Source organism: Magnolia sinica, chromosome 18 (genome assembly GCF_029962835.1).
Source record: "Magnolia sinica isolate HGM2019 chromosome 18, MsV1, whole genome shotgun sequence".
NCBI lineage: Eukaryota > Viridiplantae > Streptophyta > Magnoliopsida > Magnoliales > Magnoliaceae > Magnolia > Magnolia sinica.
In genome coordinates, this window is record NC_080590.1 from 39,404,648 (window position 1) to 39,428,077 (window position 23,430).

A 23,430-nucleotide genomic window follows, 5' to 3' on the forward strand; every position below is an offset into this window, starting at 1 on the left:
TCACAGGGTTCCCACCATCCGTTCAGTTCAAAACTTCATGTATGGCCTGAGGACCATAAATTAACCATATAAGTCAAATTTCAACCATTACATCCCTATGTAACTGGCCCAAAGAACAGATCAGCCTATAAATCACTCATCTGGGGCCCACCTGATATCTGGATATGCTTCAAATTTGGTATCAACCTGTTAATTGGGATGATAAAATAGATGAATGGAGCGGATTTCTCACGAACATCACTATGGGACCCACCTTGGGGTGAGTGCGCATCCAACGCACCTAATCTCTCGATGTATTGAATCGGTCAGACAGACAGCAAGCGCTAACCCGCACAAACCCATTCGAATTCGGACTCCCGCATTGCGAATGCTCAAATAGAGCTTGTGGTTGGATCTTGTGGGCCACCATCATGGCCAAAAAAACTAATCTAGACTGTCCATTAAAATATCAGGGCCCATCTGAAAGAGACCTAGGTGACAGAATCTCAAAAGATAATGAGTATAGAATCCTATCGTTCAAACATATGACAAACAGTCGGGTGAGAATTCTGTGGGCCACACCTAGATCAATCGAAAACTGACTATTCTCGACCAATTTTTCAAGTAGAGCTCAATGGATGGTATGGATTTGTCAGCTGACACTGAATATAGGCCCCACCAACGTCACAGCGTAAGCTGTTTATGCAGGCCCTGTTTTAGTGTCTAAAAATGACCGATTTTAGAGTTATTGTATGCCCATAGTGATGATTTGATGGCAGATCTAGACCGTCCATCGTGTAGGCATGTCCAAAATGCCCTAAGGGACGTTGTTCTTTTAGACAGACTCAAAGGAAGAGGGGAGTTGGGAGGCTCCGATCTTGCTGCGTAAGCTTTCCTTCCTGTGCACGTGGCTGCAAAAAACCTCACTGACTCCAGCAAACGTTCGCACTCCACCGATCGACCTGGTGCTCTTATCAAAGAGCAAGGAGAAGAAAGAAATAGAGAACCGACGGCTGAGACGTCTGAGAGAGAGAGAGAGAGAGAGTTTTGAGAGAGAAGTTGTGATTTCTTTCTTTTATTTTATTTTTATTTTACTGTTTTCTTTTCTTATGATTTTTGTGAGAGCTAGTCCAATCATGTTGGGCTAAACCTCTTAGATAAGGCTAAGAGGTGAAGCTTGTAGCGTGATGGGGTGATTTTACGGCTTGGATTCATGTTTATGAACTAATATTGATTATCGTTTGATTAATAGGAATGCTTTCAGTTTTTAATGGTTTGTTGTGACTGAAATTACAATAGATCTGTGATGGCTTTATGTATTCATATTCCAATATTTTGATTGTGAAGTTAGGAAGCTCTGTTGTTCACTATTGCCCCTTAGACATGGTCGGATGATGGAATCCCTCCTAACATTCATACATCTTCCTGATTGGTTGAGGATTAGTTTAATTCTGTCGTTACTTTGTCTCATGGGCATGGTTTTGTGATGGAATTAACTCTAATTCTCATACCTTTCATCTCTTTGAAAACTAGATCGAAGGAAGTTTAGATTGAGCTTTAGTGATGTATCTTCCAAATAGATGAAGATGGAACTCGAAGTCTAGTTGAGTTCATGAATCAAGCGTAGATCTCCCTGATCTCTACAAGTGGATCCTCTGAATCCCTAGTTTTCCACCTTTGAATTCTACAAGTTTTAGAGTAATATTTCGCTATTATCATCTTGATTTCTCCTTATTAGAATTCATCTTATTCTAGTTCTAGTTCTAGTTATTTTTGGATTACGTACAAGGTTCAGTCCCTATGGATTTGACCTCGGTCTTACCAAGGTTATTACTACATTGCAACCGTATACTTGGGGTGTGAACAAGTTTTTAGTGTCGTTGCCAGGAATTGATGGTTATGTTTTCTGAAATTAATTAGTTTTGTGATTAGTTTAAAATTAAGATTTTTCTAACATTAGATTTTAGGTTTAGGTTTTCCTGATTTTTAGAAACTAACCTGTTTTTCTTGTTTTGTAGGATTTTGACATATACTTTCTAAATTGGTTTTTAACTCAGGGACTTCAATTTGGTAACTTCTTTCCTATCCCCTCTTTCTTTCTAGATTTTTATTTCCTTTCTTTCTTTTAGATTTAGGTTTAGAATCTGAATTGAGGGTTGCGAGTGTTTCATGCCCAAGTGGGCTCATGACAACACTTGACGTCTCTTGACTGAAGGAGGATTGGTTGAGGGGTTGATTATCTATCGCAGGACTAGACACCATTTGAAATCCCCTGAGTTAATTGAAGTGATGGCTGAAAACCAACCTCTTCTACCCCAACCTAAGGCAGAGGACATCCAGGATGAGAATGAGGTGCATCAAACACCCCCGCCTCATACTTTACGTGATTATTTACAACCAGCGGGGGTAAGTACACCCTCATGCATGGTTTTTTCTGAGAATACAGGACATATGGATATCAAGCCAGGGGTAATCCAACTCCTTCCTAAATTTCATAGGCTCGAATCACAAAATCCATATTTACATCTGAAAGAGTTTGATGAGATTATAGCCACTTTATATTTTCCAAATGTGTCTGAGGACATAGTCAGGCTGAAACTCTTTCTCTTTTCTTTGAAAGAGTAAGGTAAGACATGGTTGCATTCACTACGTCCTAGATCTATTGGCACATAGAATGATATGCAAAGGGAGTTCATAAAGAAATTTTTTCGACATCATAAAACGAACACCCTTAGAAAATCAATCATGAACTTTGCCCAAAAGGAGGATAAAACATTCTTCTAATGCTGGGAAAGGTTCAAGGATCTTGTCAGTTCATGCCCACAACATAGTTTTGAAACGTGGTACGTTACACACTTTTCTATAATAAACTGACATCTTCCCTACACCAATTGGTTGAGACAATATGTAATAGGAATTTCATGAATAAAAATGTCGATGATGTGTGGGACTACTTGGATAGACTTGCTGAAAATGCACAATTATGGGACACATACCTAAAATCAAGTACCACTTCTAGGCCCACTCAATCAAAGGAAAGGGGCGAAGTATACCTTCTGAAAGAGGATGATGATATTAATACTAAAGTGGCTAATCTCATAAGGAAATTCGAGGCCATGGAATCAAAGAAGGATAAGGGTAAGGAAGTTGTTTGCAGTTTTGTGGTTGTAACAGTCACACAACTGAAAAGTATTCAATTATATCTGCCTTTCAAGAGGTACTGACTGAGCAATCTAACGTCGTAAATAATTATCAAAGACCTTTCAATGGAGCTACCTCTAATACATACAATCCCGGTTGGAGAAATCATCCGAACTTCAGTTGGAGGAATGGACAAATGGCTACTCCTAAAGGTTTCTTCAATCAAACTCCAAATCAAGAGAAACCTCAAGAGGATCCGGTTAAAAAACATATTCGAGAACAAGAGCTACTTAATCAGAATTCGGCACAAATGTTCCATAATATCCATACAGTATTAGGAACACTTGCATCGTCTTTTCAAAGGATAGAGTCACAATTAACAAGTAGAGGAAAGTAGATGTTTCCTGCTCAACCTCTCCCTAATCCCAAACCGCAATATGAAATAAGTGACCCTAGCTCTTCAAATCAGATAGAACAAGCTAAATCCATCACCATTCTTATGAGTGGGAAGATCATTGACAAAACCATTCCGGTTAGGGCTGAAAAGCCTAGGGACCCGAAAGTGGACAAAGAAGATGGATCTAGCTATGTCCCACCCGAGGTAGAACTAAAACCTCAAGGGAAGCCGGTTGCTCCATTTCCCAAACGGTTGGTTGCACAAAGACCTCTCTCTAACTCTTAGGATATTCCAGAGGTGTTGAAACAAGTGAAGGTCAATATTCCTCTACTTGATACCGTAAAACAAATACCTTCATATACTAAATTCCTGAAAGATTTGTGTATGACCAAAAGACGACAGAATATTCAAAAGAAAATCTTCTTGACTAAGAAGTGAGTGTCATCCTAAAGCAAGATGTGCTATAGAAATTCAAGGATCCTATTAGCCTAATCATATTATGTGTAATCGAGAACTATCGAATTGAGCACACACTTCTTGACTTAGGAGTGAGCGTCAATCTGATTCCCTACTCGGTATACAAACAATTAGGTTTGGGTTAATTAAAACCCACCCTAACCACTCCACAACTTGCTAATCACTCTGTTCGTATACCAAGAGGGATAATTGAGGATGTGTTGGTCTAAGTTGATAGATTTTACTACTATATAGATTTTATCATCCTGGATACTGAACCCATCAATAACATGAGCACTCAGATTCCCGTCATTCTTGGTCGCCCATTCCTTGCCACTTCAAATGCAATTATCAATTGAAAGAATGGTGTCATGACGATGTCTTTCGAGAACATGACATTGGAGTCAAACATATTTTTCAAAACAGACAGACGGTTAGAGGATGATGACGATTTCTACGATATTAACATGATTGACCTTTCATGGATGATAGGACACCTTTGAATTTATCCTTTGACCCTCTAGAGACATGTCTGGCCCACTCCCATAATTTTGATAATGACATGATTAGGGAGACATATGCCATGCTGGATGCTGCACCGGTACTTGAAGTTAACCGATGGAGGCTATAATTTGAAGAGTTGCTCTAAATTGATGAAGTGCCTCTATTGTCTAACCTCAAGCCACCGAAGCTTGACTTAAAACCTTTACCCTCTGATTTGAAATATGCATATTTAGGTCAAGATGAGACATACCCGATGGTGATTTCTACCTACCTAGAGAAAGAACAAGAGAGTATGCTAATATCTACTTTCATTGAGCATAAGGGAGCCCGTAGATAGACGATTGCGGACCTCAACGGAATTGACCCCTCGATTTGTACTCACCACATTTATCTTGAGGATAATGCGAAAACCTCTCGACAATCACAACTAGATTAAATCCAAACATGAAAAAGTGGTTAAGGCCGAGGTTCTTAAATTATTGGATGTGGGTATCATATACCCTATATCTGATAGTCAATGGGTGAGTCTAACTCAGGTGGTTCCTAAGAAGTCCAGGATTACCATTGTAGACAATGTCAATAATGAACTCGTGCCAACTAGAGTTACTACTGGTTGGAGAACGTGCATTAACTATAGGAAGTTGAATACCATTACGAGGAAGGACCACTTTCCTTTGCCCTTCAATGATCAGATCTTTGAAAGGTTAGGTGGTCATTCCTATTACTGTTTCCTTGATGGGTATTCGAGCTACAATCAAATAGAGATAGCCCCTAAAGATCAGGAAAAGACCACATTTATATGTCCCTATGGCAGCTTTGCTTACCGAAGGATGCCATACGGACTATGTAATTCCCCTGCCACCTTTCAACGATGTATGATGAGTATCTTTTCTGACATGGTGGGGCAATATCTAGAGCTCCTCATAGATGATTTCTGTCTTCGGTCCATCTTTCAGCGAGTGCTTAGAAAGTCTTAAATATGTGCTGAAAAGATGTGAAGAAAAGAACTTGGTACTTAATTAGGAGAAGTGTCATTTCATGATTCCTAAGGGAATTGTCGTTGGGCATATTATCTGGTCCAAAGGAATCGAGGTGGATAAGGCAAAAATCAATCTTATCTCTAACCTACCTCCACCCAAGAACATACGGGACATGCGATCCTTCTTAGGATACGTTAGTTTTTACAGAAGATTCATAAAGGACTTTAGTCTCATCTCTCGTCTTCTATGTAATCTACTTCAAAAGGATGCACCATATGAGTGAACTGAGCCATGTTAGGAAGCTTTCACCAAGCTTAAAGGCATGTTGACTAGTGCACCTATCATACAGCCACCCAACTGTAGCATTCCTTTTGAACTTATATGCGACGTGTCCGATTATGCTCTTGGGGTGATTCTAGGCTAGAGAAAAGATACGAAACCCTATATTATTCATTATGCGAGTAAGACTCTAAATCCTCCCCAAGTGAATTACTTGACTACAAAAAAGAAACTCTTGGCCGTAGTGTTCGCTTTAGACAAATTTAGGTCTTACTTGATCGAATCCAAAATCATTATTTACACAGATTATGCAGCGCTCAATTATCTTATCTAAGAATGATGTTAAGCCTCGCCTGATAAGATGGATCATCCTACTCCAGGAATTTGACCTAAAAATAAAAAATAAAAAGGGAGTAGAGAACGTAGTAGCTGACCATCTTTCTCTCCTTAATCCCTCTGATTTCCTTAAGACGACACATATCAATGACATGTTCCCTGACGAATAGTTGTTCAGAGTCTCCCATTCACCTTGGCTTGCTGGTATCGCTAATTATCTTGCACAGGTTTCATACCAATGCATTGGACTGTTCAAGATAAGAAGAAATTTTTCACAGAGGTGCGCAACTTTTTCTGGGATGATCCATATTTGTTTAAATATTACCCAGACCAATGATGATAAGCATCAGAGTGTCATCTCCTTTTGTCACTCACAGGCCTGTGGTGGTCACTTTTCTGCTAACACGGCCAAGATTCTGTAGTGTGGCTTTTACTGGCCCACTATGTTCAGGGACATTCATGAGTTTCGCATAGCTTGTGAGTGTTGTCAAAAATTGAGAGCGTTGTCCCATCGAAATATGATGTCGTTGAATCTCATTCTTATCATAGAGCCATTTGATTGTTGGGGCATCGAGTTCATGGGACCATTCCCCCTATCTTTTGGAAATCTATATATTTTTCTTATTGTAGACTATGTCACTAAATGGGTCGAAGTGATTCTGTGTCAGAATAATGACCATCACACGATCATTAAATTCCTAAAGAGAACATCATTTACTAATTCGGAACGTCTTGCACTATCATTAGTGATGGGGGCTCACATTTTTGTAATAAACCATTTAAGAGCTTAATGAAGAAATATGGTATCTCTCATAAAGTGAGCACCCCATACCACCCACAGATGAGTGGACAAGCTGAGATTTTCAATAGGGAGATCAAACACATTTTAGAGAAAACGGTTAACCCTGACCGTAAGGATTGGTCAATCCGATTGACCGATGCCTTATGGGCTTACCGTACTGCTTTTAAAACCCCTATTGGAATGTCTCCCTTTAGACTTGCTTAAGGGAAGGCTTGTCACTTGCTTGTGGAGTTGGAACATAGAGCTTACTAGGCGATTAAAAATTTAAATTTCAATCTGGATAACGCTGGCTCGCTACGCAAACTCAATTGAATGAACTCAAAGAAATCCAGAATAACGCGTATGAGAACTCAAGAATTTACAAGGACATGATGAAGGCGTTTCATGACCAACATATTCTGCGAAATGGTCAGAAAGTCCTTTTATATAATTCTCGATTACATCTCTTTCCGGGTAAGCTTCGATCTCGATGGACTGGCCCTTTTACCGTTATTAATGTTTATCCTCATGGGGCTGTCGAGATTCGGAACCCAGATAATGGCAATGAGTTTAAAGTGAATGGACATTGCCTAAAGCCATTTGTCGAGAAATTTGATGCAGAGGACATGTCCATGTCTCTGACTGATCCTGTTTACCAGGATTGATCTCCTAGTCTAATGGAGGTATAGGTAGGTTTATTGCTTTCATAGGACTAGAGTAGTTTGCTTTCTACATTGTTTTAGGATAGTTTGCTTTTGTTGGTTTCTCTCTTGTGCTGACTTACTTTCATGTTGAGATCTTAGTGGAAAAGCCTCTTGATTCTTTCATCTACATACTATCTTTCCATTACTCTTCTTTTACTTTCATTATCCTGTGTGCATTGCATGCTTATTTCTTTTACTTTAAGGACAATGTAGATTTTAGATTGGGAGTGGGCGATTAGGTCACCTAATTAGTGTTTTCTCGGTCTCGAGCAAAAATTGTGAAAAATTTTAAAAAAAAATTTGAAAATTCTTGTGAATTCAAAGTGATTTTGACAATCATCATTGATTTAGAATTATAAGATAGGAGTGTTGTGGATTTAGGTCTCTTGGATTTAGCTGTTTGATAGATTCCACGGTTTGAATTATCAATTCATGATTAAAAGTTTTAAACATTGAGTGAGTCATAATTTCACATGTCACATCTCGCTTACACATTGAAGTTTCAGTTTGATAATTGAAGGAATAACCTGGTAATCCCTAAGCATGAAAGGAACCAACCTGAGAAAATTGAAAGGATTAGGTGAATGGTCTTCACCATAGGTTTGCTCCTTATAGGTAAAGGTTTGATTCCCCAAGGTTGACATTCAGAAAGGGATGGGCGACTGTTTTCAACATAGGTTTGCTCCCTATAGGTGAAGATTTGATTCCCCTCCTTGGCGTTACTTTTAATGAAAAAATTAAAAATTGAAAGAATGAAAGAATGATCTATGAGGCAAGTTTTGGTTTAGGTTTTAGTTGTCATGAATTCTCTTGATGGTTTCCAATGATATCATGAAATAGAGAAGTGACTCTTAATGTTGATAAGCTGAGATTACACTTTACACCCATGGAACTCAATGTTTAAGATTTTTCTAGTCGATGGATTAATACTTTGAACTTGACTATGAAGTTTACCATATGCTTACGTCCAGGACAAATTAATGTTCAATATTTATGAATCTTACACTTCTAGCATCTGGATTGTTTTAAAAAATAACTCGAGTTTATAGAAATTGTCCTATAATTCTCAACTTATTTTTCGCATACTTTGCTCGGGACTAGCAAAATGCTAGTTAGGAGTTATGTTGAGGGTCAAATATTGCATATTAGACCCCATTTATTACCTGAGTTTACGAGTATGATACCATTTAACAGTATATTTTAATCATGTTTGTGATGCAATGTGTATTTATGAACGTGAACTGCAAAATGGTACTAAAAGCATGGATTTAATGCTCATAAAACCACCAAGGCAAGGGATGGACCTCAGGGGACTGAGATCGAAGAAAGTACTAGATAGAAAGCTGAAAATCAGGCCATTCACATTACACGGGCTTGAAAAGCATCCGGAATGCTAGATCACAGGGTTCTCACCACCCGTTCGGCTTGAAAATTCATGTATGGCATGAGGACCATAAATTAACCGTACACGTAAAATTTAATCCATTAGATCCTTGTAGAAGTGGCCCAACTCACAATTCAACCCATAAATCACTCATCCAGGGCCCACCTGATATCTGGATATGCTTCAATTTCGATATAAACTTGTTAATTGGGATGATAAAATAGATGAATGGAGCGGATTTCTCACGAACATCATGATGGGACCCACCTTGGGGTGAGTGCGCATCAAGCGAACCCAATCTCCCGGTGCATTGAATCGAGTCACACGGTCAGCAGGCATTGACCCACACAAACCCATTCGGATTCGGACTCCCGTATTGCGAATGCTCAAACAAAGCTTCCGGTTGGATCTTGTGGGCCACCGTCATGGCCCATAAAACTAATCTAGACCATCCATTAAAATCTCAAGGTCCATCTGAGCAAGACCTTTGTGACAGAATCTCAAAGGATAATGAGGATGGAATCCTAAACGGTTGGGTGAGAATTCTATGGGCCACACCAAAATCAATCAAAAACTGACTATTCTCGACCTTTTTTTTTGAGGAGAATGCAATGGACAGTGTGGATTTTTCAGCCGACACTGATCATGGGCCCCACCAACGTCACAGTGTAAGCTGTTTACGCAGGCCCTGTTTCAGTGTCCGAAACCAACCGATTGTGGAGTTATTATACGCCCATAGTGATGACTGGACGGCCGATCTAGACCATCCATCGTGTAGGATTGTCCAAAATGCCCCAAGGGACATTGTTCTTTTAGACAGAATCAAAGGAAGAGGGGAGTTGGGAGGCTCCGATCTTACTGCGTAAGCTTTCCTTCCTGCGCACATGGCTGTGAAAAACCTCACGGACTCCAGCAATTTCTACACGTTCGCACTCCACTGACCGACCTGGTGCTCTTATAAAAGAGCAAGGAGAAGAAAGAAATAGAGAACCGACGGCTGAGACATTTGAGAGAGAGAGAGAGAAAGAGAGAGAGAGAGAGAGAGAGAGAGAGAGAGAGAGTTTTAAGAGAGAAGTTGTGATTTCTTTATTTTATTTTATTTTTATTTTACTGTTTCTGTTTCTTATGATTTTTGTGAGAGCTAGTCCAATCATGTTGGGCTAAACCTCTTGCCTAGGGCTAAGAGGTGAAGCTTGTAACGTGATAGGGTGATTTTACAGCTTCAATTCATGTTTATGAACTGATATTGATTATAGATTGATTAATAGGAATGCTTTCAGCTTTTATGGTTTGTTGTGACTGAAATTACAATAAATCTGCGATGGCTTTATGTATTCATATTCTATTATTTTGATCTTGAAGTTAGGAAGCTCTGTTGTTCACCATTGCCCCTTGGACATGGTCGGATGATGGAATCTCTCCTAACATTCATAAATCTTCCTGATTGGTTGAGGATTAGTTTAATTATGTTATTTACTTTGTCTTGTGGGCATGGTTTTGTGATGGAACTAACTCTAATTCTCATACCTTTCATCTCTTTGAAAACTAGATTGAAGGAAGTTCAGATTGAGCTTTAGTGATGTATATTCCAATTGGATGAAGATGGGATTTGAAGTCTAGTTGAGTTCATGAATCAAGCATCGATCTCCCTGATCTCTATAAGTGGATCCTCTGAATCCTTAGTTTCCCACCTTTGAATTCTACAAGTTTTAGAGTAATATTTCACCATTATCATCCCAAATTCTCCTTATTAGATTTTATCTTATTCTAGTTCTAGTTCTGGTTATTTTTGAATTACGTATAAGGTTCAATCTCTGTGGATTCGACCTCGGTCTTATCGAGATTATTACTACATCGCAACCCTATACTTGGGGTGTGAACAATATCGTTAAACCCATTTCTTATCATTGAAGCATTCGATTGTTGGAGCATTGATTTCATGGGGCCATTCCCCCATTCTTTTGGAAATATTCATATTTTATTGGTAGTAGACTATGTCAATAAGTGGGTTGAAGCGATCCCATGCCGGAATAATGATCACAAAATGGTGATTAAATTCTTAAAAGAAAACATTCTTTCCCAGTTCGGAATGCCTTAGGCCATCATTAGTAATGGAGGTTCACACTTTTATAATGGGCCAGTTGAGAACTTAATGAAGAAATATAGCATCTCTGATAAGGTGAGCACTCCATACCACCCGCAGACAAGTGGACAAGCTGAGATTTTCAATAGGAAAGTTAAGCAAATTTTGAAAAAAAACGATTGACCCTAACTATTTTAACTTGGACAACGCTGGCTCGTGGCACAAACTTCAATTGAATGAACTCGAAGAAATTTGGAATGATGCATACGAGAACTCGAGAATTTACAAGGAGAGGATGAAGGTGTTTCATGATCAGAACATCCTTCGGAAATCATTCACATCTGGCCAAAAAGTTCTTCTATACAATTCTCGGTTACAACTTTTTCTAGGAAAACTTTGATCTCGCTAGATCGTCCCTTTCATTGTTACTACTGTTTATCCTTATGGGGTTGTCGAGATAAAGAATCCAGTGATGGCAATGTTTTCAAAATAAATGGACATCGTCTCAAGCCATTTGTTGTTAAGTTTGATTCAAAGGGCATGTCCTTGCCTCTAATTGATCCAGTCTACCAGGATTGACGTCCTAGTCTGATGAAGGTGTAGTTAGGTTTATTGTTTTCATAGGATTAGGATTAGGATAATTTGATTTCAATTTGTTTAGTCTTCGTGTTAACCCATTTACATATTAAGAACTTTAGAAAAACATCTATTTTCCTTCTTCAGGTATTATCTTCCCATCACTTCCCATTTTTTTCGTTGTCAGATGTACATTGCATGCTCATATCTTTTACATTAAGGACAGTGTAGGTTTTAGGTTGGCGGTATGAATTAGGTAAATTAATCAGTGTTTTTTTTAATTTTGAGCAAAATTTGTGAAAAATTTTAAATTTTCAAGTTAAAAACATGTTTGGGAAATGTTAATTTATGGAATTAAGAATGCTTTGAATATGATGATATGATGAAGATTGAACTTTGAATTGTTAGAGTTTGATCAATCAAGTAGACTATCGTCTAAATTCTTACATTTAATTAATTAAGATGAAGTTTGAATATCATGTTAATTTAAGTCACAAGGCACATTTAAATTGCTTTCTGTGAATTGTACTAGAATTTCTCATTATTAGTATGTGTATCATTAATAGATATTGAGAATTAAGTCCAGAGAATTTTATCCACCTTAAAAAGATGAAAAGAACTAGTTAAAAAATAAAAAGATCAACAAAAAGTTCATGTATGATGAAAAGACTGGAAAGGAATGAAAAGTCTGAAAAGAATGAATAAATAAAAAGGATCATCGATATAAAATCAAAAACTGAAAAAAGAAGGAAAAGGTGAGAAGTTCAGAATCAGTACTTGATTGTTCAATAAAACTTAAGGTGATGAGCATGGCTAACATTATGAAATAGTAATATGTTATGGAAAGTATAAAGAATTCATTAAGCACATTAGAAAATTTTAATATATGAACTTATGCTCTTAAATGATTGATAAAGAAACTTTTTGATTGATTACTCATGTGATTCGACTCTAGGTTTTCAAAATTGCACTTTCGTTTCTTTAGATTGTACTCATTCATACTTGATTGCATAAAAGATTGTTTTCTGAAAGTGATTTGAACATTGAAGATTGAAGATCACTTCATGAATGTTTGGCTCGAGACTAGCAAAATGCTAGTTGGGGGGGGGGGGGGGGGGGGTTGTTGAGTATAAAATATTGCATATTTCCCCCTATTTATACCTTGGTTTTATAAACATAATAGTGCTTAATCGATTTAATTGTGCATGTTTTTATATGCGAGGTGATTTCGAGAACTTAAGGTGAAATTGATGTCAAAAGAAATATTAATGCTCAAAAGATTACTAAATGAATATTTGGAGATTTGAAAGTTATTAATGAATAATGCATATGCTAAATATCCAAGAAAACTAAGTGAGGAATGAAGAGAATCAAAGATTTGAAGTGAAGAAAATGAATCCTGAAATTATCCTGAAAATAAACATATTCCTGAAATTGTCCTTAAGAAAACATATTCTGAAACTTTGAGTCTATTTTTAGAAATTACACAGTGTGCGTAAATTTGAGACAGTTTAAACTCCAAGTCTATTTTGAGAAACTACGCAGAGTGCGTAAATTTGAGGTGGTTTCTAGATTTTTCCAACTCGGTGCGAAAGTTAGAGTTCCACAACTATAAATAGGACTCCATAGGATGCTCCAAAGCATCTTCTAAGGTTTGGAAAGTTCTTAAGGAGCATACACAAGGGTGAAGCAACCGCCAAAGAGCTTTTCGTCTTCCCTAGTTTATTTTTCAAGCTTTATTTAAAAGACTAGGTTTCAATCATGTCTGTGGTTAGCTAAACCATTTAGCTATGGCTAAAAGGTGAAACTTGTAGCTTGTTTGGATATTTATTTTTCTTTGATTCTTGTTCTTATTGAACTTCATTGATTTATAATTTGATATTGAGCAAATATTTTCAGTTTTCTATAATTTATTGTGACTCAAATTACAATAGATGCTGTGATAGCTTTGGATATCTTCTTTTCCTGTTTTGAGATAGTGAGATTGGTAAAACCTTTCTTCACCATCGTCTCCTAGGCATGGTAGGGTGATGGAATCCCTTCCAGTCATCACAATTCTTCTCCATTGAGAATTAGGTCAATGAAAAGTTTAGATTCGATTTAAATTGTTTTATCTTCTAATTGGATAAGATAGGACTCAAATTTCAATTGTGTTTCTTGAATCAAGCAAGGTAGCATCTTGATAACTACAAGTGGATCCTTAGCACCCTAGTTCCCACCTTTAAATTCATAAGTTTTAATCAACATTATTCACAATTACCTCCAATTATTCATATTTCAATTTCGATCTTTTTCTAATTCTAGTTCTAGTTATTTTCAGAATACGTACCAGCTTAGTCCATGTGGATTTGACCTCGGTCTTACCGAGTTATTACTACATCGCGAACCTACACTTGGGGTTGTAAACATCATCCCTACGGGAACAAAGAACCAACTCAAGACTTCTAAAGTTGAGGAACAGTATCTCATACCCAAACATGATTTCGTTAAACAATATGAGGAAATAGGAGATTTAGATGCATTAGTTTAAAAGAAAAAATATAAAAAGCCTTTAACATCCTAGAGGATTTGAAACCAAGGTTGCAAGATTTCAAGGCGATTGTGCTCAATGAACTTTCTAATAAATTATTTCCCATGCGAGATATACAAAGCAACATTGATATCTTGTCTAAGGGGCAAGTCTGCCTAATCGCACATTATTAGGAAGAACATGAGATTTTGTAAGCCTAAGTAAAGGAACTAATCCGTACTAGCCAAGTCAAGGAAAGCTTGAGTATATGTATTATGTCAGCTCAAGATCCTAATGCCAAGTACAAGAAAAGGGCTAGCAAACATCGACGTTAGAAGTTATTTGAGAATCATGAGATAAGTCCCTTAATTAACTCGAGGACGAGTATTTTTCAAGTGGAGGGGTCTGATGTAGAACGTGTCATAGATACATTCCTAGTATGGTTGGACCAAAAGAAGGTGGACCGTAAATTGATCGTAACTTTTGATCCGGGTATCGTTACGGCGCATTCCCTGTTTATTTTCGTTTTTACTATTTTTATTAAGTTTTGGTTTGATTGTAACTCTTCATCAGTTGGGCTTTCAGAGTTGTGTCCAACACAAAAAGTGTTTAGAAAAATTAGGAGAATAATGTGGTTATGCCACATAGGACACTTACTATAAATAGTAAATTTACTGTTCATAGTAAGTTGTGAATTTAGGGATATTTAGTAATGTTTTAATTCATAAACTTCTTCCAAGGCTTGGTATCCCTATTTAAAGGGTTGCAAACTCGTTTATTTCAATCATCAATAAATTTATTTCGAATATTCCCCTGAGGAAGACAGTGCTCGACCTCACATCCTTCGCTATGTCACAAGACAAAGTAGTGGGATTTTTCCTTATCTCAAGTAGAGTTTGCATTTAACAATATGGTGAACCATTCGACAGGGAAGTCCCTATTCTATATAGTTTATGGTCGACTGCCCCACCACACACTTAACTTGGTCCCTCTGCCCAAGCTCCTGGGCATGAGCATTGCACCATAACATATTATGGACTGAATTATGGAAATTCATTGAATATGCAACTAAGTTACAAGCTTTGAATGATAAGTTGATGTAGGGATGAACGTGATGAGGTCGATCACTGTCTTCCTCAAAGATAACTACTCCAAATCCATGAGGCTTCTCTTGACTCCTCACAAAGACTTCTCGAATCCACGAGGAAGGAAAGCAAGAAAATAGAAATAAATTCTAATAAATTCAAAATTTAATTGATGAATGAAATAAACAAGTTCACAACCCTTTAAATAGGGATATCAAGCAATGGGAGAGAAATCAGAAGTAAACTACAACTAAAACTCCTAGAATTCGCAACTTACTATTTATAAACGGTTGTGATGTTTACTAGTGCGCAAAGTTTTCATCCAAAAATAGTAAGTGTCCTATTTGGCTTCACCAAGGTATTCTCTTAATTCTTCTACGCTCTTTTCACGTTGGGCGCAACTCATAAAGCCCAACGGATGAAGAGTTATAATCGAACTAAAACTTACTATTTATAGTAAAAATGAAATTAAAATAGGGAAACGACCTTCGATTCAGGGGTATTTCACAAATCCGGCTTGCACAACCTAGTGTAGCGGGGTTGGGTGGCTAAAGTAGCTCGTTCTACCCAGAAATCATATATTTTATGCCCAATAACTCATTCCGGATTACAAGATACGCCCAAACTAAGGTCTAACGGTCTGGATCACTTCTGTCGTCGACCGGGCCTTTTCTTATCCATCTTGGCCATGAAACTGTTCGTGACCCACTCTACATCAGTCCCCTCCACTTCAAAAGAACTCTTCCTTGAGTTCTCGTCCTGCTCTAGTTCACGATACTCGTCAGGTCCGCGTCGTTGAAAGTCCGTGAGATCGCCATGTCATCTGAAATATCAACAACATAAGCGTTGTCATTAATCTTTAGGGTGATTGGTACTAATCCAATCTTCTTCTTCTTTAATTTGTTATACATTCTGGTTAGAATTCTCTCTTTCTGCAGATAGACCATAACGTGATCGCCCACCTCGAACACTTTTCATCGCCGATGCTTGTCCGCTTGTTCCTTGTACTTCTCGTTCGAGGCATTTAGCTTGGCTTGTACTTCCGTATGGATGCTCATAATCTTGTTTGCCATATGTTATATTATAATGCTCGTGCCTAGGAGCTTGGGTAGAGGGACCAAATTAAGTGTGTGGCGAGGCACTCATCCATAAATAATCTGGAACGGTGATTTCCCTGTCAAGCGATTCACCATGTTGTTGAATGAAAACTCTGCTTGAGACAAGAAAAAATACGACTGCTTCGATTTTTCTCCTGAAATATAGTGAAGGAGGTTTCCTAACGTACGATTCACAACCTTGGTCTAGTCATCAGTCTGTGGGTGGTAAGCACTGCTGAATTGAAGTAGTGTATCGAATCGGGTCCACAATGTCCGCCAAAAGTGGCTAATGAACTTCGTGTCATGATCAGAAGTAATGATCTTGGGGACCCCGTGTAGCCATACGACTTCCCTGAAGAATAGATTCACCACGTGTGTTGCATCGAGGGTCTTCTTGCATGGGATAAAGTGCGACATCTTAGAGAAACGATGCACTATCACAAACACCAAATCCATGCCACATTGTGTTCGTGGGAAACTAAGCATGAAGTCCATAGATAAATCCTCCTAAAGACCGTCAAGCACAGGTCATGTGGTGTAGACGCCCATATTTTAAAATTGCCCCTTGGAGGTTTGACAAACATGACAATGTTGTACGACTTTTCCCACATTATGTACCAATTAGGACCAGTAATACCGCTCTTCCACAAGAGCTCGCGTCTTGTCTCGCCCAAGGTGTCCACCGAGGCTACCTCCATATAGCTCCTGAATAATCTGCTCACTTACAGAACTTTGGGGAATGCACAATCGATTCCCTTTAAAGAGGAAATTGTCTTGTATATGAAGGTCATTGGGATGACCTTCTTGGCACTTCATTAAAGAATCTTTGAAGTCCTCATCCTCGGCATACAGCTCCTTGAGATAGTTGAAGCCGAACACCTCATTGCTCATCATAACAAGTATTAATACACGATGGTTAACTGCATCAGCCACCTTGTTCTGCTGCCCTAACTGGTGCTTTATAATGAACGTGAATTCCTGTAAAAACACAACCCATCTAACATGCACACGATTCACGTTAGTCTAACAATTAATAAACTTTAATGCTTGATGGTCAATGTACAGAATAAATTCTATTTGAATCAAATAATGCCGCCAATGTCACAGCGCCTGAACAACTGCGTCCAACTATAGCTCATATGTCGACCACTTCTTTTGAGCTTCGCTGAGCTTCTCGCTGTAAAAGGCTACCAACCTCCTTTCCTATGATAATACTCCTCCAATTCTGACATATGAAGTGTCACATTCAACCTCAAACAGATTGTCAAAATTAGGAAGCAACAAGACCGGTGTTGTGGACAAACGATGCTTAATCTCATGAAAGCTCTTGCTAGCTTCATCGGTCCACTGAAACGGTTCCTTTTTCATGCAATATGTAATAGGCGTGACTATTATGCTAAAATTTCACACAAATCGATGATAGAAGGTTGTCAACCCGTGAAAATTCCTCACCTCATGAATGTTTATCGAGATCGATCATTCCCTAATGGCTCACACCTTTCATCATCCATACGGATGCTGTGGACGTTTTAACAAATCTTAGGAACAATAAGTTGTCCGTTAAAAAACTAAACTTCTTCAAGTTGAGGTACAACTTGTTAAGTTATAGGACCTGCAACACCTGCCTAAGATGTTTCCTGTGCTTTGTCTCATCCTAGTTATATATCAGTATGTCATCAAAATATACTACCATAAATTGGCTGGTGAATGGTTTTAGAACTCGATTCATCAAGCGCATAAAAATACTTGGTGTGTTCGATAGTCCGAAGGGCATGACTAGCCACTCATACAACCCTTCCTTGGTCTTGAATGTCGTTTTCCACTCTTCACCGAGTTGGATACAAATCTAATGGTACCCGCTCCTTAGGTCTAGTTTAGAGAACACCTTGGCCCCTTTTAGCATATTGAGCATGTTGTCCAACCATGGTATTGTGAACTGATATTTAATGGTGATTTTATTGATTGTCTAGCTGTAAACACACATGCGCCATCTTTCATTTTTTTTGGTGTTAATAATACTGGTACGACACGTGGGCTCATGCTCTCTCTCTCTCAAGAGACCCTTATGGATCAATTCCTCCACTTACCCCTGAAGTTTCTCACACTCCTTCGGACTCATCCGATAATGAGGGTAGTTGAGTAGGTTAACCCCAAAGACGAGGTCTATGTGATGTTGGATGTCCCTCATGGGGAGCAATCCATCAGGTAAATCTTCATGTCAGACTTCTTTAAATTCGTTTACTAATAGTCTTAAACTTGTTGGAATGTTTGAGGGTTCCGATTCCTCGTCCTTCACCACTACAACTTATACCTCGCCGATTTCCTTGGATTCCTCTATGAAATCCCAAATGGTCAAGAAGGAACTCCCCTCCACTTTAAAGGCTTAAGGGTGGTTCTCTAGCTCCATAGGGGCAAGAATTATTTTTCGATTATCCTTGACGAATATGTAAACATTGTCTCGTCCTTGATGGGTCGCATCACGATCTGACTGCCAAGGTCAACCAAGTAACATATGGCATGCTTCCATGTCGACCACGTTATAAAGTATTTGATCCTTATAATTTTTGTTAATTAAAAATGAGACAGTGCATTGTTCAGTTACTTGGTCCCATTTACCTTTTTTATCTAACCAATTAAGTATGGGGAAAGATGTTTTGCCGTTGGTAGCTGCAACTTGTTCACCATCACTCTTGAGACGATGTTCTCACTACTATTACTATCTATGTCATATCACAAACCTATCCATTGATAGTGCATTGTGTAAGGAATATATTATGTTCCTGTGGATGTAATTCCTTCCATGGGGTATATAGTAATCACCTCACAACTAGAGATTTATCACGATCCTGGACTATTAACTCATCATCATATGCTCCTTCCTCAGTGGCCTGCTCATGTTCATCAAGGTTAGGGAAGTGTGCTATGGGACAGGTGAGGACAGGTGTTTGATAAGTAGCCCGGTTGGCTACAGTGGTAACAATTGTTTGACCTTGACCGAACATAAGGATTTGGAATCCTCCTCAGGCCCGTTGTTATGAGTGATACACATTGAGGCCTAGATGAGCCACTTCCTGTATCATAGTTTGTGGTCACGGGAGGTTAAGGATGTTCTCTTACTGGTTCTTTTCCTCGTGCCAGCACTAGATCCTTCACAAGACCCGTTATAGGGGAGGAGAGGGGGGGTTGAGTTGAAGGATAAGGCCGATTCGAAACTCATGCAAGCTGCGTTTCTGCCCTACCTACTAACTGAACTGCTTCATCCAAGATCTCGACTAGGTGCATCTGAACTCGATCCTGAATTCTCGATCGTAACTATTTTATAAATCGTGTCACCTTTAGTGACTCAAATTTTGACAGATCGTTTCATATTGCCAACCACTGGAATTCTTCAGTGTAATCTATGACGGTTTGATTTCCTTGTTGAAAATTCTGGTATTACTGAAATAATATCTGCTCATAATCACTAGGAAGGAATTGTGATCAAAGAAGACGCTTCATCCGTGGCCATGACGAGATGGACGCCTTGTTCTGGCGGGCTTATGAGAGTTATAATTACTCCTACTATGTAGAAGCACTAGATTTTAATTTAAACGCTACCAATTTTACCTTTTTATGATCTGGCATATCCATATAATCAAAATATCTCTCTATTTCGGCTAGTCAATCGAGGAAATCTTTTATGTGTAATAAACCATTAAAACTAGGAAGTTCAGCCTTGCCTCGATAGTCTCTTTCAGTACAATCTAGATGATCGCCTCCATAGATTGGTTGTCGAGTAAAACCTTCATTAAGGTCCTCGTCACTAGAACTTGAATCATCTGGTGTAGCCCTACGGTTTGCCACTAGTAGTGCTCTACGAAAATCAGGGTTGTGTCATACAACAACCACGGGTGGTAGAGTAACCATGGGCAATGGAGCATCGCTTAGGACTCGGGGCGAAAGTAGCGCATCCACAAGATGGTCAAGGGTTACATGCAGCCCTTGCATGGTCAACTGACTCTCTCGATGAGAAGCTTCCATTCTTCCCCCAAGATAACGAATCCCCGGATCACTGTCCACAAGATTTTGGATCATACATTCGTTGTTTGCCATTGGCCCAAGGAAAATCCTCGCTCTTCTACCAATTAACATAGGGATGAACGTGATGAGGCCGATCACCGTATTCCTTAAAGATAACTACTCCAAATCCACGGAACTTCTCTAGACTCCTCACAAAGACTTCTCAAATCCACGAGGAAAGAAAGAAATAAAATAGAAATAAATTCTAATAAATTCAAATTTTAATTTATGAATGAAATAAATGAGTTCACAACCCTTTAAATAGGGATACCAAGTAACAGGAGAGAAATCAGAAGCAAACTACAACTAAAACTCCTAGAATTCGCAACTTACTATAAATAGTAAACTTACTATTTATAAACGGTCGTGATGTCTACTAGTGCGCAAGGTTTTTAGCCAAAAATAGTAAGTGTCTTATTTGGCTTCGCCAAGCTACTCTCCTAATTTTTCTAAGCTCTTTTCGCGTTGGACGCAACTCCTAAAGCCTAACGGATGAAGAGTTATAATCAAACTAAAACTTACTATTTATAGTAAAAATGGAATTGAAATAGGGAAACGACCATCAATCCGGGGGTATTTTGCAAATTCGGCTTCGTAACCCAGCATAGCAGGGTTGGGTGGCTAAAGTAGTCCATTCTACTCCAAAATCATATATTTTATGCCCGATAAATTATTCCAGATTGTGAGATATGCCCGATCTAAGGTCTGACGGTTTAGATCACTTCTGTCATCAACCGAGCCTTTTCTGATCCATCTTGGCCATGAAACTGTCCGCGACCCGCTCTACATCACAAGTTTAAGGAGCAAGCCGACAGGCATTGGTGGAAAAATGTATTTAAGGTGGGCAACAATGTTATCGTTCATCTATGCAAGGCGAGATTTCCGAGCAGGACCTACAACAAGTTGAAAAATAAGAAGATTGGATCGGTACTGATCCTTCAAAAGATTAACGACAACACTTATGTAGTTGATCTTCCTGATGACATGGAGATCTCGCATACTTTCAACGTTGTGGACTAGAACGAGTATTATGAACTGAAGTTGGGCGAGAACTCGAGGTTGAGTTCTTCTAAAGTGGGGGGAACTGATGTAGAGAGGGTTGTAGAAACTTTCATTACATAGATGGACCAAAGAAGCCCTGATTGGAGGCAGAAATGATCCAGACCGTAAGAACCTTAAATCAGTCATATCTCGCAAATCAAGATGAGTTTTTTAACCTATTATATATGATTTTGGGGTAGGAGAACCCACCCAAGCCAACCAATCCTGCTACATCAGGTTACGCATGCCGAATTTGTGAGATTCCATCGGATTGATGGTCAAAAGTTCCACTTAATTTTGTTTTTATTATAAATATTAAGTTTTAGTTTGAGTATAACTTTTGATCCTTTGAGTTGTAGAAGTCATGCCCAACATGAAAAATGGCTTAGAAAAGTTAGGAAAATAGCATGGTTGGGATAAATTGGACACACTATTTTTGGCCAAAAATTACAAAGTCCGGTTAGAATAGAGGAGGTCTATAAATAGTAAGTTTACTATTTATAGTAACTCATGTTTTTAAGGTGTTTGAGTTGGAGTCTAAGTCTAAAACTCCATCCTAGGGTTGAGCCCATTATTTAAAGAGTTGTAATTTCATTTTTCTTTTATCAATCAAGTTATTTCAAATTTATTAGGAATTATTCAAGCTTTTATCCCTCATGGATTCTTGGAAGCTCTATTAGGAGTCAAGAGAACTCTGTGGATTCAGAGTAGTTATCCCTTGATTAAGACAGTGATTGACCTCATCATGTCCCTCCCTGTGCCACCATGTTACAGGTTCCTTAGCTTTGGACAATGCGATTGTGGGGATGATCAGGACTCAGTGAATTAAGAAGGGAGAGGGCCGATTCCTTCGTTTTAGATGCAATTTGGGCTGCTTCTTATTGTTTTGTCTTCTTGGAAGTGCCTTTTATTTTTGGTACATGGGCTCTTACAATAGGCAGGGAAAACTATCTATGAAGTGGATTACATATTGGATAAGTCACAGAATTAACATATAATCCAACGAGCTTTAACATAGTTCACCCAAATTTTAAAAGTAAATTTTTTTTTCTTTTCCTGAAATTTATAATTGTAGTTTGCCATTTTTTAGTTGAAGAAATAGGAAATCCACTAAATAAACAACGCTTTTGAAATACAATTAAAAACATCAGTTATTGAGGCAGACGTACTGACCAAATCCAATCACTTGTAAGGCCGTCATTGCGAGCTCAAAGAAATCATAGCATGTTTTATAATTACTGGGAAATGGTTGTTCTTGTGTGCTGCAACTTCTCTCTTGGCTGCTTTCATGGCTTTTGCCTCCGTCCCCATGGGATCGTTGAATAAATATGTCTAAAAATTCACACAAGCAACCACGATTAAGTTCGAGGAGAGGCATTGACATAGATACATTTGGTTTATACGGAAAGAGCATATTTGTTGAAAGTAAACAAAATATAAAACCAGCACATGCAATGATCGTGACAAATGTTGTACAGAAACCTCTCACCTGTGGATGCAGATATCTGAGGTGGTGGGTTCTCTGCATCAAGTTGGTTCTTCTCTTGCGTAAGTAAACAAAATATAAAACCGGCACATGCAATGATCGTGACAAATGGTGTACAGCAACCTCTTACCTGTGGATGCAGATATCTGAGGTGATGGGTTCTCTGCATCAAGTTGGTTCTTCTCTTGCTTCTGAGGCCATAGCCGTAGACACTGGAAATCTGAAAATAGAACTAGTTCAAATGCAATTACAAGTACGCTGTTGTCACCATTAAGGTTTGTTGCATACTTAAAATAGGTTTTAAGATTTATAGATTTCCAGATCTTCCTTTAGAGCTATTATTCGATTTAAGAGAAAGTTTGAGTTGATATCAAATATAAATTCAATTCAATTAATTGTATATCCCATCAATAACATTTTATTCTATTAAATATTTCAAATTTCAACTGTAGGCCCTGTCGATCCTTCCAAAATTCTCTTACCGGAATGTGGGTTGCTGCTCTATTTCTGAAATAAAGAAAAGTGAATTTCGATGTCTTTATTCTTTTTTTAC

General features: G+C 38.4%; 1 protein-coding gene and 1 non-coding gene across 2 annotated transcripts in view; both read right to left on the reverse strand.

Annotated features, from left to right (window-relative positions):
* The window catches only part of LOC131232362 (uncharacterized), a 122,460-nt gene that overhangs the window by 56,196 nt on the left and 42,834 nt on the right, over positions 1 to 23,430 (reverse strand). Inside the window, exons 4-6 of the mRNA XM_058228593.1 lie at positions 23,008 to 23,097; positions 22,881 to 22,913; positions 22,565 to 22,723 (exon numbers count right to left, since the gene is read on the reverse strand). Coding sequence (XP_058084576.1) covers positions 22,565 to 22,723; positions 22,881 to 22,913; positions 23,008 to 23,097 — 282 coding nt within the window. The remainder of the gene's footprint in view (positions 1 to 22,564; positions 22,724 to 22,880; positions 22,914 to 23,007; positions 23,098 to 23,430) is intronic.
* Positions 2,707 to 2,813, reverse strand: LOC131234138 (small nucleolar RNA R71). Its single transcript, XR_009165547.1, has one exon. It is a non-coding gene; the product is annotated as a small nucleolar RNA R71 (small nucleolar RNA).